Source organism: Anomalospiza imberbis, chromosome 7, assembly GCF_031753505.1.
Source record: "Anomalospiza imberbis isolate Cuckoo-Finch-1a 21T00152 chromosome 7, ASM3175350v1, whole genome shotgun sequence".
NCBI classification, from domain to species: Eukaryota; Metazoa; Chordata; class Aves; order Passeriformes; family Viduidae; genus Anomalospiza; species Anomalospiza imberbis.
In genome coordinates this window covers 38,535,769-38,555,005 of record NC_089687.1, presented here as the reverse complement: position 1 = coordinate 38,555,005, position 19,237 = coordinate 38,535,769, and the positions used below count along the sequence as shown (strand labels likewise).

The following is a 19,237-nucleotide window of genomic DNA, read 5'->3' as shown; positions in this document are numbered from 1 at the left end:
CAGAGTCTCTCTCTCACCATGGCACCAATGCCGCTGCCTCGGGACGTCCGCCTGTGGAAGGTGGTGACTCTGCCCTCAAGCACGGCCATGGAAGCCAAGCGTTGCTGTGAGGCTGGCAAGTCAAGAGAAAGCCATTGTGGTGAAGGCTGATGGAGCCTTTTGCCAAAGCACGGGCAATTGCGCCCACAGTCTCCCCCCGTCTGGCATCCCGGCGGGTGCGGGAGCCTCGTTGAGCAGGTGCCGGCGTTCAGGGTGCTGCTGTGCCTGAGCACGCTCCGGTGCTGTTCCTGTGGGGTCCAGAGGCACCGGGGCAGCAGCGCCTCCGCAGCCCTGCTCAGTGAGACACGGCCGCCTTCCCCATGGTGACAGCAGCTCTGCGGCCCCAGAGCTCTGTGTCAGGGGGGCCTCGGTCACAGCACCGTGGCCTGGGCAGCCGCGAGAGCCGGGGCCGGCCGCCAGCCCTGCCTCTGCCGCCTGCCCCTCATTGGCAGCAGCCAGTGGCCATGCCCAGGCAACCGCCCCCTGCCCTCCGTGTCCCCAGCCAGCTCAGCCTGGGCACCTTGGGGTGTCTCCACCCTCCTGCTGGGGTGGTGTCCCAGCATGGAGGGCTTCTGCCGCAGGCCTGGGAGACGATCTGGGGAATCGCCAGAGCAGCCGGGTGCTGGGAACAAGGCGGCTGCCTGGGGGCTGCTGGTGGCCTCTGACACCCACTTGCTCAGGCCTGCCCACTGCCCCAGCCTCTCAGGGTCTCCCCCAGCCCGGCCAACCTGCCCGGCAGCAGTGCCACAGCCCCGCAGGAGCTCCGGAGGAGCCCCATCAAGAGGCACCTCGGAGCCCTCAGCAATCCAGCCAGCAACACACGGGCAGGAGCACACGGATGGCGCTTCCTGCCTGGGCAGGGCTTGTGGCCATCTCCAGGCACCGCTCCCGCAGGGATCCTGCAGCTCTGGCCCTGCCCACCCGCTCTGTGGGCGGCACAAAGGCTTCAGCAGAACCGCCAAAGGCCAAGGGGCCTCTGGCCATTTTCCCTGCAACATTGCACGCCTGGGCACCTGGCTGAGCCCAAGCAAAATTTCCCCCTCCTCCCCTATGCCCTGCACACTCTGGGCAGCAAAAGAAAGATCCTGGGAGTCTGCCTATTATAATATATTCTATATTTACATAGTATAGGAAAAGAAAATGAAGAAAAGAGCAATTCTGAAGAAAAATAAAATCGCTGCTAACTCAGGTGGCCCCAGCAAAGACAGCCTCCTGGATCAGCCCTCCACAGAGCTCCAGCAGCTCAGCCAGCCAAGCCGCGACAGACGAGGCCGTGTCTGCCATGCCCTGCGCAGCTGATCCCGCAGCCTCTGGAACATTGGGATGGGAGCCTGCTCTACTGCCTTGAGAATGCACAATGTTTCAATTGCCAGGCGTCCGACGGTGAGGCTGATGTCATTTGCCATTTCTTCAAGGGCTGAAAGAGAGAGGATCAGAGCCACGGTCAGATCCTGGATCTGCGGGGAGCCGAGGAGAGGCCCCTGCCAGGGCCATCCCTGCCTGCTCTTGCCATGGTCCGGAGGGAGTAGGGACCAACGGGGTCAGCCCGAAGCTGCGGGCCACGAATCCCCCATGTGTCCCTGAAATCTCTGTGTGCTCTGCCCAGGCCAGCCCTGGTCCGCACAGGGACCAGAGCCCTCCGCAGCCGGGGCAGGGATGGCAGCTCCTCCCGCCAGCCCCCGCTGTCAGCCCGCTGCCCTCACTCACCTTTGTAGATCAGCTGGAGCTCTGCCTGCTGCCCCCTCAAGCTCCGCCCGGCGATCCCTGTGAACACAGAGGCTGTCACGGCCCCAGCGGCACAGCTCCCTGCCAGCGGCGCTGCCAGCCCTGTGGCCACACGCCCTGGTGGCCCGGCAGGGCTCAGCCCGGGCCCTTGCCGCACGCTGCCGCCCCAGGGCACGGCTGCCGGAGGGCGGCAGCAGCGCCGAGGCCAGGCGGGGCTCCACGGCGCCGGGCCCGGATGGCGCTGCCGGGGCAGCAGCCGGGGCTGGGGCCGAGCTGTGGCGGGGCGGGGAGGGAGCCCGGGCTCGTGGCTCACCCATGAACCTGACGGCCGCCTCTCGCAGGGGCTCCTGTGGGCTGTCCAGGTAGGGCAGGGCCCGGCGCAGGATCTCGGCCACTCGGCTCCTGTCCTCTTCCAGCTGGAGAGAGCGGCAGGAGGGAAGGGTTGGCGCGGGCTCGGCCCCTGGGCCGGGCGCTCCCTGCGCCCTGCCCCGGCCTTCCCTGCCCGCACAGCCCCGAGGCCCGGCCAGCAGCCGCTGGCACCGGGCTCTGGAGGGGGCAGAGGGCCGGCTGCTGCCCGGGGAGCCACGGGGCCGCCCTGCAGCCCCTCCGGGCCGGGGCTCCATCGGCACCCGGCTGGGGCCCACGGGAGCCTGGAGAAGAGCCAGTGCGGCCTCTGGGTGCAGCACCGGGCAGGGGCACAGCTGCCAGCCCACACACCCAGCACCGCGCTCACGGGGCTTCTCCAGGCTGAGCATGGGGCTTCCAGGCCATCCTTACTAGGCAGTTGGCGAAGATCCAGAATTTGTCCTTCTTCACCAGTCTCTCAAGATCCCTTCTCTTCAGGAACTCGGCCACACAAAGCAGCGTTTCCCGAGAAGCCTGGAGAGCAGCAGAGATACGGGGATGGCCCCACAGCCCAGGGCACAGGACCAACGTCCCTGTGCCAAGGCCTGGAGGAGGCTGCAGCCCGCCAGGGCAGGAGACAGCCGAGCCCCCTGCCAGGGGGACAGCAGCAGCCCACAAAGTCCTCACCTCTGCCACTCGCCGATTCTCATCATGGCAGTGGAAGAAGAGTGGCAGCAGGCTGTGGCGCACTTGTAACTTCAGGGCCTTGCTTTCCCTTCCCAGTGGAAGAGTCAGCAATGTTCTGAAGAGACAAATGGAGAGCAGCTGTACCTGGCTATTGTCCTGTATTAAGAGACAAAAAGAAGACCTCAGCATGGGCTGCGAGGGGGCTCAGCTGGGCGCATGCCTGCAAATCCACAGGGCACCAAGTGTCTGGGCAGTACCCAGTGGCCGTGGCTGGGGGCACAGAGCCTTACGAGGTCAAAGAGTAGCACAAGTGCCTCAGCCAGCTGCAGGGCGATGGGGCTGCCTATCCATCTGTCGCTGTCCAAGATTATAAAGCTGAGTACCATGACTGTTATCTTAACAATCTCTCCATCTGCATCCCGCAGGAGCTCCACAAGACTTTCAGTCAGGCTCCACATTGTTTTGGTCTGTGTAGAACACAAGTTTGTGAACGGCCACCCTGCTGCCACAGGGCCTAGAGGCCAAAGGCCTGTCCCGATGCACTCGGGCAGCTGAAGTGGGAGGCAGGAGAGCTGGGAGCAGCTGCCCCAGCGCCCAAACTACAGCCAAGCCCAAGCGACGGTGTTCCCCAGCCCCATGCTGCCTGCACGGCTTCAGCCACTGCCCCCTTCTCACCGTCGAGGGATTGTCAGTGAGCTTGAGAAGGCCCTTGAGTGCCAGGCGACGCCTCTCCCTGCACTCGCTGCGCAGGTGCCTTGAGAAGATTTGCAGGACTCTGTCAGCCTCGCGTTCACTCAAGTCCAGGCGCTCAAGGACCTGAAAGGCACGGGGCAGTGACAGGGGACCCGGCCGGCAGGAGCCCAGAACCGCACAGGGCTGGGCCCAGGCAGCAGCACAGGGCGTGGACACCGTCCTGACTGCTGTGGCTACGAGAGGGCAGAGAGCTGGGAGGCAGCTCAGCGAGGCAGCGCTGGCCAACAGGCTCACCTCCACAAGGAATGCCAGGGCGGGCAGATCCCAGCGTGGCTCCTGTGTGCTGAGCAGCTGGAGCAGATAGTGAAAGATCCGGGAACACGAGCGTATGGAGATGTAGGACATCTCCCTGTCAGGAGTAAAAGTCCATAAGATTGTGAGCCAGGGGAACAAACCTCTCCCAGGATTGACTCACAGTGGTCTGGTCTTTCCCCAGCATACAGCGAGGGGACCTGGGCCATTTGAGATTTGGCTCTTTGTGGGCACCCCCCTTTCCCTGCTTTTTCCAGGCTGCTTGGCCATCCCTCAGTGACAAGGCCCTCTGGCCCACAACCACAGGGACTGTGTGGGGCCCCCCAGGGGCAGAGCACACATGTCAGAGGCAGCGGGGAGAAGGGGGTCTCACCTGGCCAGCAGACCCACGGCATAGTGCTGGGTGTCAGCACAGAGCAGCGTGTCCCAGCCACACCTGCGTTCCATTGCCATCACCACATCCTTGTACTGCTCTAGGCACAGCAGGGACTTCAGGGTCCGCACGGCAAACCTGTGTGCAGAGCAAGGCCCGGGTCACACTGGGAGCAGTGGCTCCTGCCCTGTTGATGCGGCAGGGACAGGAGGACTGGAATGGAGCACCTGTTGGGGCTGGTGGCAAGGCCGTGTTGCTCCTGGCATCCCTTCCAGAAGGTATCAACCTCCTCTGGCGTCTCTTCTGTGCTGAAGAACACTTGGAAGAGCAGATGCACAAGTAGACAGGAGGAACGCACCATCATGATGTGTGGGACACAGGGCTCCTGGAGGATCTTCCACATCACCACAGTTGCCTGCAAAGGACAAAGCCCCCCGAGACCACGCTCAGTGCCGAGATGTCCGTGTGGCAGGGCCCGAGCGTGGCAGGGAGAGGCCCAGAGAAACACAGGGGCAGCAGCGGGACCGGTGGCCCTGCAGCTGCCCCTAGGCCAGGTTTCAGGCCAGCACCTGAGGCAGGGAGATGCAGTGGGAGAAGAAGAAAGGAGAGCTGCAGGAGAGGCAGCTTTGGGGCCAGGAAAGGCCACTGGCCAAAACTCACAGCTAGGGCAAAGACACCCGTTTTGTCCCCATCGGAGGTGCACGTGCTGTGCTTCGGCCAGCTCCCCAGCACATCCAGGAGAATCCGCTGCGCCAGCTTCGCGGTCCTGGGCGAGGACATGATGGTCTTCCACATGGCCATGGCAGCTCTGCGGGGTTAGAGCTCTGTCTCAGGGGGTCTCAGGCACAGCACCGTGGCCTGGGTATCTCTAGGGGCCCGGGCTGACCGCCAGCTCTGCCTCTGCCCACTGCCCCTCGCCAGCAGCACCCAGGCAGCCCAGCCCTGTGGGGACAGGCCCCTGAGGAGCAGCGAGGGAGCATGGCAGCAGGCTCGGGGCTGACATGCCAGGGCTGGGAAAGGGAGCAGCCAGAGGGCCCTGGAACCCTTTGTTGGTCAGACACCTGGGATAAGCTGTACAGGGCGATGGGCTGGGGAGCCCTGAGCCCTCTGGGCAGGTGGGCCCCATACCTGTCACAGGACGGGGCCACACGCAGCAGTGTCATTACTGCGTCATTTGGCTGTGCTTCGGCGAGATGCAGCAGAGTCCTGTTCAGCCTGTGCTCAGCAGAATCATTGGCCATGAGCCACTGGTGGATGTATCTCACCATGGCGGGCACCTGGAGAAGGCACGGGGCGATGTGGAAAGCTGCCAGAGGGAGCGATGTTCCCAGTGTCCCCAGAGAAGTGCTTCCCTTCCCACCGCACTGCGATGGCCTCAAAGGCTCACAGGGACCAGCAGGTGTGGCTGGGGAAGCCATGTGACTCATGAGGGAGTTGAAGCATGGCCACAGGCTGCTTACTTGCTCTGGTCTGGAAACACCCCTCTCCAAAAGCAAATCCAGCAGGGTGGCACTGGTCTCATCTTCCTCCTCCCCCACCCAGGCCAGCTTGGGCACTCTCGGGGGTCTCTGCTCCATGTCAGTGACTGGATTTGTGGGTACTCGCAGGAGAGATGCCTTGGAAAATCTCCAGGTTAGCAGCAGGTCCTGCAGCTGTGCCTGGAATGCACCTTCCAGAGAGAAGCCTCAGGAAGGCTACAGGACAGCAAGCCCTGCGCTCTGGTCTCAAGGGCTCCTGCCACAATGACAGGAGACTCCTGTCAGGGATTGTGGTCTGGCCTCGAGGGCACTGGAGGCAGGGGTGGGAGATGCCTCAGAAAAGCTCTGGGGCACCAAGTGCCACACTGCCCTCAGGGGCACCTGCAGAATCGAAGCCTTGGAAGGCCACAGGTCACCAAGTCCTGTGGTCTGGCCTCGAGGTCAGCTGCAGGAACAACGCCTCAGAAAAGCTCCGGGGGGTCTGCAGAGGTTTTTATAGGGGGGAGTGGTATAGGGCAACCAACCAAGGAGGGCATGGCAGGGGAGGAATCTAGGGCAGGATTAACATTCTATAAACCTATCAGGGAGAGCTGAGGTCCATTGGGATGATCTAGCAAAGGCCGAATGGACATCCCATGGCCCGCTGGAGACTGCTATTCCAAGTCCTGTGAGCCACAAAATTCAGCTGTAACCAGCCGATTTTTTCATGTTAGCTTGAAATCCAGGAGAGAAAAGGTAAACATGGAAAAGTGTTCTTCCAATCCTAGTGACAGCTGCGCCTGCACAGCACCTGTGGCCGTGGCAGGGCGGTGGGAACTGGATGATCTTTCTGATACTTTGCAGCACAACGTGCTGTGGCATTCTGTGATTCCCCAAGTGGAGAGCAAAACTGAGCCATAGAAGACCCAGCTTTTCTCCGGCACCTCCTTTGTTCTTTGTTGCAAGCACGTCCAGGATTTAGTTTCAGAGCTGACACATGTGTCTTTAAGGTGCCTGCATGGAAGAGAGGGAGGGCAGCTGCAGCGCAGGGCTCGTGCCCCATCAGAGTCTCTCTCTCACCATGGCACCAATGCCGCTGCCTCGGGACGTCCGCCTGTGGAAGGTGGTGACTCTGCCCTCAAGCACGGCCATGGAAGCCAAGCGTTGCTGTGAGGCTGGCAAGTCAAAAGAAAGCCATTGTGGTGAACGCTGATGGAGCCTTTTGCCAAAGCACGGGCAATTGCGCCCACAGTCTCCCCCCGTCTGGCATCCCGGCGGGTGCGGGAGCCTCGTTGAGCAGGTGCCGGCGTTCAGGGTGCTGCTGTGCCTGAGCACGCTCCGGTGCTGTTCCTGTGGGGTCCAGAGGCGCCGGGGCAGCAGCGCCTCCGCAGCCCTGCTCAAGGAGACACGGCCGCCTTCCCCATGGTGACAGCAGCTCTGCGGCCCCAGAGCTCTGTGTCAGGGGGGCCTCGGTCACAGCACCGTGGCCTGGGCAGCCGCGAGAGCCGGGGCCGGCCGCCAGCCCTGCCTCTGCCGCCTGCCCCTTATTGGCAGCAGCCAGTGGCCATGCCCAGACAACCGCCCCCTGCCCTCCGTGTCCCCAGCCAGCTCAGCCTGGGCACCTTGGGGTGTCCCCTCCCTCCTGCTGGGGTGGTGTCCCAGCATCGAGGGCTTCTGCCGCAGGCCTGGGAGACGATCTGGGAAATCGCCAGAGCAGCCGGGTGCTGGGAACAAGGCGGCTGCCTGGGGGCTGCTGGTGGCCTCTGACACCCACTTGCTCAGGCCTGCCCACTGCCCCAGCCTCTCAGGGTCTCCCCCAGCCCGGCCAACCTGCCCGGCAGCAGCGCCACAGCCCCGCAGGAGCTCCGGAGGAGCCCCATCAAGAGGCACCTCGGAGCCCTCAGCAATCCAGCCAGCAACACACGGGCAGGAGCACACGGATGGCGCTTCCTGCCTGGGACAGGGCTTGTGGCCATCTCCAGGCACCGCTCCCGCAGGGATCCCCGCAGCTCCGGCCCTGCCCACCCGCTCTGTGGGCGGCACAAAGGCTTCAGCAGAACCGCCAAAGGCCAAGGGGCCTCTGGCCATTTTCCCTGCAACATTGCACGCCTGGGCACTTGGCTGAGCCCAAGCAAAATTTCCCCCTCCTCCCCTATGCCCTGCACACTCTGGGCAGCAAAAGAAAGATCTGTCTGGGAGTCTGTCTATTATAATACATTCTATATTTACATACTAAAGGAAAACAAAATGAAGAAAAGAGCAATTTTGAAGAAAAATAAAATCTCTGCTAACTCAGGTGGCCCCAGCAAAGACAGCCTCCTGGATCAGCCCTCCACAGAGCTCCAGCAGCTCAGCCAGCCAAGCCGCGACAGACGAGGCCGTGTCTGCCATGCCCTGCGCAGCTGATCCCGCAGCCTCTGGAACATTGGGATGGGAGCCTGCTCTACTGCCTTGAGAATGCACAATGTGTCAATTGCCAGGCGTCCGACGGTGAGGCTGATGTCATTTGGGCTCTCCAGGTAGGGCAGGGCCCGGCGCAGGATCTCGGCCACTCGGTTCCTGTCCTCTTCCAGCTGCAGAGAGCGGCAGGAGGGAAGGGTTGGCGCGGGCTCGGCCCCTGGGCCGGGCGCTCCCTGCGCCCTGCCCCGGCCTTCCCTGCCCGCACAGCCCCGAGGCCCGGCCAGCAGCCGCTGGCACCGGGCTCTGGAGGGGGCAGAGGGCCGGCTGCTGCCCGGGGAGCCACGGGGCCGCCCTGCAGCCCCTCCGGGCCGGGGCTCCATCGGCACCCGGCTGGGGCCCACGGGAGCCTGGAGAAGAGCCAGTGCGGCCTCTGGGTGCAGCACCGGGCAGGGGCACAGCTGCCAGCCCACACACCCAGCACCGCGCTCACGGGGCTTCTCCAGGCTGAGCATGGGGCTTCCCGGCCGTCCTTACTAGGCGGTTGGCGAAAATCCAGAATTTCTCCTTCTTCACTAGTCTCGCAAGATCCCTTCTCTTCAGGAACTCGGCCACACAAAGCAGCGTTTCCCGAGAAGCCTGGAGAGCAGCAGAGATACGGGGATGGCCCCACAGCCCAGGGCACAGGACCCATGTGCCTGTGCCAAGGCCTGGAGGAGGCTGCAGCCCGCCAGGGCAAGAGACAGCCGAGCCCCCTGCCAGGGGGACAGCAGCAGCCCACAAAGCCCTCACCTCTGCCACGCGCCCATTCTCATCATGGCAGTGGAAGAAGAGTGGCAGCAGGCTGTGGCGCACTTGTAACTTCAGGGCCTTGCTTTCCCTTCCCAGTGGAAGAGTCAGCAATGTTCTGAAGAGACAAATGGAGAGCAGCTGTACCTGGCTATTGTCCTGTATTAAGAGACAAAAAGAAGACCTCAGCATGGGCTGCGAGGGGGCTCAGCTGGGCGCGTGCCTATAAATCCACAGGGCACCAAGTATCTGGGCAGTACCCAGTGGCCGTGGCTGGGGGCACAGAGCCTTACGAGGTCAAAGAGTAGCACAAGTGCCTCAGCCAGCTGCAGGGCGATGGGGCTGCCTATCCATCTGTCGCTGTCCAAGATTATAAAGCTGAGTACCATGACTGTTATCTTAACAATCTCTCCATCTGCATCCCGCAGGAGCTCCACAAGACTTTCAGTCAGGCTCCACATTGTTTTGGTCTGTGTAGAACACAAGTTTGTGAACGGCCACCCTGCTGCCACAGGGCCTAGAGGCCAAAGGCCTGTCCCGATGCACTCGGGCAGCTGAAGTGGGAGGCAGGAGAGCTGGGAGCAGCTGCCCCAGCGCCCAAACTACAGCCAAGCCCAAGCGACGGTGTTCCCCAGCCCCATGCTGCCTGCACGGCTTCGGCCACTGCCCCCTTCTCACCGTCGAGGGATTGTCAGTGAGCTTGAGAAGGCCCTTGAGTGCCAGGCGACGCCTCTCCCTGCACTCGCTCCGCAGGTGCTTTGAGAAGATTTGCAGGACTCTGTCAGCCTCGCGTTCACTCAAGTCCAGGTGCTTGAGGACCTGAAAGGCAGGGGGCAGTGACAGGGGACCCGGCCGGCAGGAGCCCAGAACCGCACAGGGCTGGGCCCAGGCAGCAGCACAGGGCGTGGACACCGTCCTGGCCGCTGTGGCTACGAGAGGGCAGAGAGCTGGGAGGCAGCTCAGCGAGGCAGCGCTGGCCAACAGGCTCACCTCCACAAGGAACGCCAGGGCGGGCAGACCCCAGCGTGGCTCCTGTGTGCTGAGCAGCTGGAGCAGATAGCGAAAGATCCGGGAACACGAGCGTATGGAGATGTAGGACATCTCCCTGTCAGGAGTAAAAGTCCATAAGATTGTGAGCCAGGGGAACAAACCTCTCCCAGGATTGACTCACAGTGGTCTGGTCTTTCCCCAGCATACAGCAAGGGGACCTGGGCCATTTGAGATTTGGCTCTTTGTGGGCACCCCCCTTTCCCTGCTTTTTCCAGGCTGCTTGGCCATCCCTCAGTGACAAGGCCCTCTGGCCCACGACCACGGGGACTGTGTGGGGCACCCCAGGGGCAGAGCACACATGTCAGAGGCAGCGGGGAGAAGGGGGTCTCACCTGGCCAGCAGACCCACGGCATAGTGCTGGGTGTCAGCACAGAGCAGCGTGTCCCAGCCACACCTGCGTTCCATTGCCATCACCACATCCTTGTACTGCTCTCGGCACAGCAGGGACTTCAGGGTCCGCACGGCAAACCTGTGTGCAGAGCAAGGCCCAGGTCACACTGGGAGCAGTGGCTCCTGCCCTGTTGATGCGGCAGGGACAGGAGGACTGGAATGGAGCACCTGTTGGGGCTGGTGGCAAGGCCGTGTTGCTCCTGGCATCCCTTCCAGAAGGTATCAACCTCCTCTGGCGTCTCTTCTGTGCTGAAGAACACTTGGAAGAGCAGATGCACAAGTACACGGGAGGAGTGCACCTTCACGATGTGTGAGACACAGGGCTCCTGGAGGATCTTCCACATCACCACAGTTGCCTGCAAAGGACAAAGCCCCCCCTAGACCGCGCTCAGTGCCGAGGTGTCCGTGTGGCAGGGCCCGAGCGTGGCAGGGAGAGGCCCAGAGAAACACAGGGGCAGCAGCGGGACCGGTGGCCCTGCAGCTGCCCCTAGGCCAGGTTTCAGGCCAGCACCTGAGGCAGGGAGATGCAGTGGGGGAAGGAGGAAGGAGAGCTGCAGGAGAGGCGGCTTTGGGGCCAGCAAAGGCCACTGGCCAAAACTCACAGCTAGGGCAAAGACACCCGTTTTGTCCCCATCGGAGGTGCACGTGCTGTGCTTCGGCCAGCTCCCCAGCACATCCAGGAGAATCCGCTGCGCCAGCTTCGCGGTCCTGGGCGAGGACATGATGGTCTTCCACATGGCCATGGCAGCTCTGCGGGGTTAGAGCTCTGTCTCAGGGGGTCTCAGGCACAGCACCGTGGCCTGGGTATCTCTAGGGGCCCGGGCTGACCGCCAGCTCTGCCTCTGCCCACTGCCCACTGCCCCTTGCCAGCAGCACCCAGGCAGCCCAGCCCTGTGGGGACAGGCCCCTGAGGAGCAGCGAGGGAGCATGGCAGCAGGCTCGGGGCTGACATGCCAGGGCTGGGAAAGGGAGCAGCCAGAGGGCCCTGGAACCCTTTGTTGGTCAGACACCCGGAATAAGCTGTACAGGGCGATGGGCTGGGGAGCCCTGAGCCCTCTGGGCAGGTGGGCCCCATACCTGTCACAGGACGGGGCCACACGCAGCAGTGTCATTACTGCGTCATTTGGCTGTGCTTCGGCGAGATGCAGCAGAGTCCTGTTCAGCCTGTGCTCAGCAGAATCATTGGCCATGAGCCACTGGTGGATGTATCTCACCATGGCGGGCACCTGGAGAAGGCACGGGGCGATGTGGAAAGCTGCCAGAGGGAGCGATGTTCCCAGTGTCCCCAGAGAAGTGCTTCCCTTCCCACCGCACTGCGATGGCCTCAAAGGCTCACAGGGACCAGCAGGTGTGGCTGGGGAAGCCATGTGACTCATGAGGGAATTGAAGCATGGCCACAGGCTGCTTACTTGCTCTGGTCTGGAAACACCCTTCTCCAAAAGCAAATCCAGCAGGATGGCACTGGTCTCGTCTTCCTCCTCCTCCACCCAGGCCAGCTTGGGCACTCTCGGGGGTCTCTGCTCCATGTCAGTGACTGGATTTGTGGGTACTTGCAGGAGAGATGCCTTGGAAAATCTCCAGGTTAGCAGCAGGTCCTGCAGCAGTCCTGGAATGCACCTTCCAAAGAGAAGCCTCAGGAAGGCTACAGGACAGCAAGCCCTGCGCTCTGGTCTCAAGGGCTCCTGCCACAATGACAGGAGACTCCTGTCAGGGATTGTGGTCTGGCCTCGAGGGCACTGGAGGCAGGGGTGGGAGATGCCTCAGAAAAGCTCTGGGGCACCAAGTGCCACACTGCCCTCAGGGGCACCTGCAGAATCGAAGCCTTGGAAGGCCACAGGTCACCAAGTCCTGTGGTCTGGCCTCGAGGTCAGCTGCAGGAACAACGCCTCAGAAAAGCTCCGGGTCGGACACGAACGAGCGCACTGTGCGGGGGCTCCTCACGGCGCCGCTCTGTCCCGTCCTGTCCCGTCGCCTGCTCTGAGCACTGTGGCGTGCTCTTGTCACTGCCAGCTCCTGTGTCACCACGTGTCACAAAGGACCCTTGGACAGCCAGTTCCCTTCCAATTCCACGGTGACCATGCTGCAGCGTGTCACAAAGGGCCCTTGGAAACACCGTCACCTGCCCTGGGGCTGCCCCCAGCCCACCCAAAGTGGCCCAGGTTGGAAGGAATCCCTGGCCCCAACGTCTCAGACAGCCCAACAGGATCTTTAGGAATGGCTCAGACCATCAGCAAACCCTGCCCTGCTCTGCAGGCTCAGGGCAGCAGAAGGAGCCCCCAGGGCTGCCGACGCAGCCGCGCTGGGAAGGGCACGGGGCCTTCCACGGAAGCTGCCCCGGCCTCCTTGGGACACGTCCCGGCTGGTGGCCATCCTAAACCCATGGGTGTGACAGGGACAAGGAACGTGTGGGCCAGGGCACGAACTGGGCTGCTCCGAGCCCTGGGGCCTGGGGAGCGCTGACACCAGCAGGTGTGGCAGAGTCCCCGCCCAAGCAGACCTGCCACCCCCCGAGCCCTGGCAGCTCTGGTGCCCGTCTCCTGCCCCAGAGACCTGTGCCCCCGGGGGGCTTCTGTGCCAGAGGGAGCCAAAGCCCACGTGCATCGGGGGCTGTGCTCCTCCCTGCAGGGGATGTTGGCAGGAGCACCTGGAGCAAGTGGTGGCGACACTTGGTCTCTGTCAGATGACGTTGCTCCTTCCTGAAGTGAATGTTTTTCCTGGAAGGGTTTGGCAGTCCCACCACAACACCATCAGTTTCTGAGTTTCCCAGGATAATTAAATCGCAAGGGAACACTGTGAAATTTCCTTGTGCTTTTCTGACTCTCTCCTGCATTCTGAAAGATGTAGAATCTGCCTTACTGGATTCTACCTGGATTCCTCCCTGGAATTCATTAGGAAAGACCTACCTGGATTCACTACACCCCTTCAATCTTCTTGATTCAAAAAATCACAAACTAAACCCTGGACGACCAAACCTGTTGGTGATCATGGGCTGAAATTGAAGTTCACTCATAGGCCATTAAATTCATATTGTATTTCCCTGTATTTTTAATTGGTTATACTGTCGCTGCCTTTGACGGTAACACCTGTGTAACACTAATAGGAACCAGAGCTAATTATACAGGACTCAGGGACTGCAGGCTTTGCGGAGAGGTGCAACAATGGAACCTTCCCTTAACAGGGAATTGGCAATTCCCTTGACAGGCAATTGGTCAGGCTTGAACCCCTACAGCTTCCACAATGCTAGTGCTCAATGCAGACAGGCAGGATCTTCTTGGGAAAGCCCCTTTTCCAATCACTACCTATCAAGGAGTCAGTCACATACACAGGGCTGAACAACTGGAACAAATCTCGGCAGCTTTTGCGGTAACACAGCTGGGTGGGTCAATGGCACTCAGCCAACGTGGAAAAACTGTCCTTTTGGTAGACATATGGGAAACAAGTCAGTGAGAATTAACACCAACTGCGATCTTCCTGATACATCTTGGTGCCTTTGCAGGAATGGAATGAAACATCAACTTTAAGGGATTTAGAGATTTTAGAGGAGCTAAGATTTTAGTTAGAGATAAGCCTTACTAGAGTTAATTAAAACAGATGACTAGGCCTCGATGAAGTTAAGAGTTAGTAGTTAACTAATAATTGATTGCTTGTCAACACAATGTTTAGTTAGCTGGGTTTATAATGAAGAATATAGAAACTGACAAATAGCTTTTAGGAACATAAGACAATTGTGGGCCTCCTCTGTTCTGAAACCAATTGAAGACAGGGAATGGGAGTTCCACCAAGGTTCATTTGTCATATTTGCATTGAAAAGGTAGAAAGGTCAGAATGAGGAAGACTTCATTTACTTCCTCATTTTGGGACCCCTCCCCATGAAAGGGACCACCGACCCATTTCAAGGAACAAACTACGCATGCTTAATAGCTTTTGAAAGGATTAGCATACGAAGCAAGGAATGGGATGTGTTGTAGATGTCGGCAAACCCAATGGGAAGAATGATGATGTCTGACTTATTTCAGAAGGCTGAATGATTTCTTTATTATAATCATGCTATGATACATTAATATACTATATAAAAGAGGATACTAAAAACTACATGCTACTCTCTCTAACTATCATATCTAACTCCCCCCACAACTTGTGACCCTGTTCTCCAGAGTCCAGACACAGGTGGATCCGATTGGCCATCAGGCCCAAACAATCCACTGTGATCCAACCAGGCATTCGCTCTAGGTAAACAATCTCCAAACGCAATCCACAAGAGAAAAACAAGGAGCAGAAATAGAAATTGTTTTCACTTTAACTTCTCTCTGTGCACCTTTATCAAAATCCTGAGAGAGAGAGAAATGTGCTTGCCACGTATCACCGTTTTAGTATAAATTTAAAAAAAATTAAAAATAAAAAACTGCATCTGCAAGTCTTCTGCAGGACCCTGCAAAAGAGAGCAAACACATCTCAAGAGGCCCCCTTATCAATCTGCTAGCTATCAATCAAAAGCCAAATCACATACTGATGTGGAATGTTCAGAGATCCTTTACCTGCAAACCATCTATCAAATCTCTAAAACAAAGCTTACAATACAAAAACCCAAACAACAAGGAAAAGAAAGCTCAAAGTTCAAAGTCCAAACAGCTGATTCTCAGGAGAAGGTGTCCATTGTCTGGAAACGTTTATCTTGACATCCTCAAAAGTCCTTCTCATTGCTGAAACAGAGAACTGCTGAATCCTGAAACAAAACAACTGAAGAAAGTCCAAATAACCATGAAAAAACCCATAAAGAAAAACCAAATGCGACATCATATAATTATCAAACACCAAAACACCGAATGTCATCCCAGAGACTTCAACAACCGATAAAACCAACTCTGGGCTGATCATCAACCATGCAAACATACCTTTCTTGTGCAAAAACCCATCACCAAATAAAAAAGAAAAAAAACCTGAAAAATCTCTGAAATGCCATGGCCAAAACTCTTAAATCGACCACTTTTTTCTTGTTCTCTTGTCAACCACCTCTATTTAATTAATCTTAAATATAACTTCAATGATTTTTTTTTTTTTTTTTTTTCCAAACTCTTGGGATCAGAAGAATGCCCAGCAAGTAGCAGGCTTTAAGACCCTGCGCAGCTGGCGGCCCCGGTCCATGCGGGCGGAGCCAAGATCCCAAACCCGGCCGTGGGGGGCGCGGGGCCCTCCGGCCGGGGGGCTGCACCAATCGGCCCCAGCCCGGCCGGCGAGGCGGGATCTTCATCTTCACAGCCCGCCCCCACCACGCGGCCAGCATCACGGCAATTCCTGCAGCATTTTGTTCATCCCGCACCTCAAACGAGAGCAGGACACAAGAACTGCCCCCGGGCTCAGCAGAGAAGGTGCTTTCCCCAGAGAAATGTTGATTCTCAGGACTTGCGGCACGGCTGGGCCGGCACGCAGCTCCCTGACCCCTGGCAGCAGCACCCCCACGCTCTCCGGGCACAAGACCAGCGGCAGCATTCCCAGAACTCATCCCCCCCGCCCCCCAAACGCGAGCGGGAGGGGCGAGGGGCCTCGAGCTCCCGCGGGAATCCCCCACCCAAGCAAGAATTGGACCAAGAAAAACTCTGTTCCCCAGAAAGGCACTAGACTTCATAACCTCCACTTTCGCGGCAGCTGCAAGGAGCTGCCGAGGAGCGCCAGCACCAGGGAACAGGCCGGGAGGGGACCCCGGGCTGACTGGAGGCGGCGGGGTCCGCTCCAGCGCGGCCCCCGGCTGCTGCTGCTCGCTGCTGCTGCTGCTGGCAGCGCCTGGGGACCCGGCGAAAGCCGCGGGAGGCGACGGGGCAGCCGGGACCGGCGGGGCCGGCGCGGGCGTCAGGGCTGATGTCGGCGGCGGAGCTGACGCGGGGAGGTTCTCGGCCTCGGCTGCCGATGGCTCCATCGCCGGCTGCGGCGCCGGGGGGCTGGCTTCCAGCGCGGGAGGACCGGCTGCCGGTGCGGGGAGCGCGGCCGCCGCCGCGGGAGCGATGACGGGCGGTGCCGGAGGCGCGGCCGCCGACTCCGAGGCAGGGGCGGGCGCGGCGAGCGGGGCCGGCGCGGGAGCCGGCGGGGGAGCCGGCGCGGGCGGTGTCTCCGCCCCTGCCGAAGTGGCTTCAGGCGGGCTCTCAGCGGCGGGTGTGTCTCCCAGCTCCGAATGGGCGGGAGGAGGAGGAGGAGGCACGGCTGCGGGCGGGCGGACCGGCGAGGGAGGCGGTGTCTCCGCGTCCGCCGGGGTCGGGAGCGGGCCCGCCCCCTCCGAGGGGAGGAGCGGGGGCTCACACGCTGCCGGAGCAGGAGGTGGAGGAGGCGGTGAAAAAACCTCCCTCTGCGCAGAAGCAGAAGAAAACTTCCGAGCCACGGACAAAGGCTCTGCCCCCCTCCTTTCGCGGGGGGGCACCTGCCGCAAAGACTGGACTGTCGAAAAAGGGGTCCATTTCTGGACTGTCGGAAGAAGCTCGAAATAAACTCTCATGTATCGAAACGCTCGGAGATCTCGCATGGCGCTTTGCCTGATGAGGAAATACAGGGATCTCCAAGCTTCTGGATTCAGGGAAAAACCCAGATCCCTGAAAAAAACACGAGTGTCTGCATATTCAAGAAACTCCAATAGATCATCCTCAGGGATATAAATTCCATAGACCTTAGCCAAATCTCTCCAGACGGCAAATATACGGCCATGGACACAATACAAACCAGTGTCTATATCTTCAGACATTTCTTCCCAAAGTTAAAGTCCACCCCAGGTCAGGGCAGTATTATAATCAAAAATCAGTACCTTTTCAAAGGCAGGCAGAGGCGTCCGGTTACAGCAACTGCTCGGGGCTGCACCTGGTCCCATAGAGAGGGTTCCCACGGCGTCTTACTTCCCCTATCCCTCGCAGGGACGTCGGGCATGCCTTTTCAAGAGGGTTCACCTCCTTTCCCGTGTAAAATCACGGTTGTGGACCGATCCAGGGCCTGGTTCTTCATTCAACGTTCGGGGTCACCACTTGTTGTAGATGTCGGCGAACCCAATGGGAAGAATGATGATGTCTGACTTATTTCAGAAGGCTGAATGATTTCTTTATTATAATTATGCTATGATACATTAATATACTATATAAAAGAGGATACTAAAAGCTACATGCTACTCTCTCTAACTATCATATCTAACTCCCCCCACAACTCGTGACCCTGTTCGCCAGAGTCCAGACACAGGTGGATCCGATTGGCCATCAGGCCCAAACAATCCACTGTGATCCAACCAGGCATTCGCTCTAGGTAAACAATCTCCAAACGCAATCCACAAGAGAAAAACAAGGAGCAGAAATAGAAATTGTTTTCACTTTCACTTCTCTCTGTGCACCTTTATAAAAATCCTGAGAGAGAGAGAGAAATGTGCTTGCCACAGGGATGTACCAAAATTATGAATATGTATTTGTATTTTGGGTGTTCAATACTTGTATGGATAAAAGGACTCTGTAATCATTTGAAAGGTGCAGTGTGTATTTGGGAGCTATCCCGCACGCTGCCCGGCGTCGCAATAAACATACACTTTCTAACTTTAAACTGTTAGAGAGGTTTTGTCCATCACAGTTGGGTATCGGTACTAGATCAATATCCATATTTCTTTAATAAATCAGGAATAGCATTAAAACCATTGGCAGGTAACTGGACTGGCCAATGTACCATGGGATCCCTTATCCCTTGGCTACACTTACAAATCAGACTCATGAAATGACAGGTATTAATTATTTGAAGACTGTGGATGAACAGACTCACTAAGAGAACACTCAGTAACCCAGTGGTGTGATACAGCAACAGTTTTCACAGTTTTGTTAGGGTGTTGCTCCCAAATTTAGGAATCGCACAACTGCAAAAGGCAATTTCAAACATCTCAGCCGAAAGAGAACTGATTGCTAATTCAACAGCAGATGCCTTAAGAAGACTACAAACTGAAATAGACTCACCAAAAGAAGCAGTCTTTCAAAACCGCGGGGTGTTAGCTATGCTAACAGCCAAATGGGAGGAGTTTTCATTCTAATGAATACCAGTTGTTGCACTTATATAGATCAATCAGGGCAAATAGCAATGGATATCCAGACCATTTGGCAACACGCATGTCCTAAGGTGACGTTATGATGCTTGTATCCCCAGTCGCCTGTCCTGTTTATGCTGGATATTATGTTCTGTGCCCTCAAGGCTGGCTCTGAAAAGTGAAGTTTTGTTTTGTTATCAGCCTGCTCACTCCCCCATGGTCTTCTGGACACAGATGGCGCAGTACATAGTGCTGCTTTTGTTTTTGCTTTTGCTCCTGCTTTTGCTCTTGCTTTTGCTCTTGCTCCTGCTCTTGCTCCTGCTTTTGCTCTTGCTTTTGCTCATCAGTTAGCTTAGCTAGGCAGTCCAAATTTTCCCTGGACTGTTTTTCTTTCCCTTTTCTTGGAACCATTCGAACCTGCTCCAGACTGGGACCTGGAAAACACCGAGAGTTTGCACTTTGTGGCCTGCAGCAGCCATTCCCAATGTCGGAGGGATTGATAACAGAGTGACCACTCCCAGGAGAAACTTTCTGAATTTGTCATCTCTTCAGAGCAGTGAAAGAGTTTTGTCATCTGGTGGGCTGTTTTTCTTTTTTTTTTTTTTTTTTTTTTTTTTTTTTTTGTGCTGGGGAGTGCATTGCCTGTTAAATAAACAGGGTTTTTTTCACTTCTCTCTGAGAAAATCCTTCCTGAACCAGGTGGGGGGAGGGGCCATGGGGGTTTGCTTTCTGGGGTGGCTCTTTCTGGAGGTTTTCTCCCAGTTTTGCCCTAAACCAGGACAATGCAAAAGTACTCCCTGAAGTAACCGAAGACATTACATCTTGGAGTAAACGTTTGAGGGAAACTCTGACATCTTGGCTACCTAATCTGAACTGGCCTACACAACTTTTTGTAGGAATTTTAGGAATTGGAACACCAATCTTAGGAAGCTGCATGATGAGCCAATGCTTCAT

At 58.1% G+C, this 19,237-nt stretch overlaps 2 protein-coding genes across 2 annotated transcripts in view; both read right to left on the bottom strand.

Moving 5' to 3' along the window:
* Window positions 1-7,955: 7,955 nt before the first annotated feature.
* On the bottom strand, window positions 7,956-11,029 carry LOC137477666 (maestro heat-like repeat-containing protein family member 7). Its single transcript, XM_068196823.1, has 8 exons — window positions 10,860-11,029; window positions 10,426-10,613; window positions 10,199-10,336; window positions 9,808-9,922; window positions 9,496-9,636; window positions 9,111-9,287; window positions 8,566-8,667; window positions 7,956-8,204 (listed from the first exon to the last, which is right to left on the bottom strand). The coding sequence occupies exons 1-8, from the start codon at window positions 10,998-11,000 to the stop codon at window positions 7,956-7,958; spliced, it is 1,251 nt and encodes a 416-aa protein (XP_068052924.1). The 5' UTR covers window positions 11,001-11,029.
* Window positions 8,576-19,237, bottom strand: part of LOC137477521 (maestro heat-like repeat-containing protein family member 7) — a 185,734-nt gene continuing 175,072 nt past the window's right edge. Inside the window, exons 7-8 of the mRNA XM_068196735.1 lie at window positions 8,821-8,976; window positions 8,576-8,667 (exon numbers count right to left, since the gene is read on the bottom strand). The gene's annotated coding sequence lies outside the window, so the exon portion shown is untranslated. The remainder of the gene's footprint in view (window positions 8,668-8,820; window positions 8,977-19,237) is intronic.

Excerpts from the sequence above, each read along its gene's own strand:
- LOC137477666 (XM_068196823.1), bottom strand. The coding sequence starts at position 11,000 with ATGGCCATGTGGAAGACCATCATGTCCTCGCCCAGGACCGCGAAGCTG. Across the intron at positions 10,614-10,859 it reads CGGGTGTCTTTGCCCTAGCT|GCAACTGTGGTGATGTGGAA; the intron begins GTGAGTTTTGGC and ends TGTCCTTTGCAG. Across the intron at positions 9,637-9,807 it reads CCCTGGCGTTCCTTGTGGAG|GTCCTCAAGCACCTGGACTT; the intron begins GTGAGCCTGTTG and ends CCTGCCTTTCAG.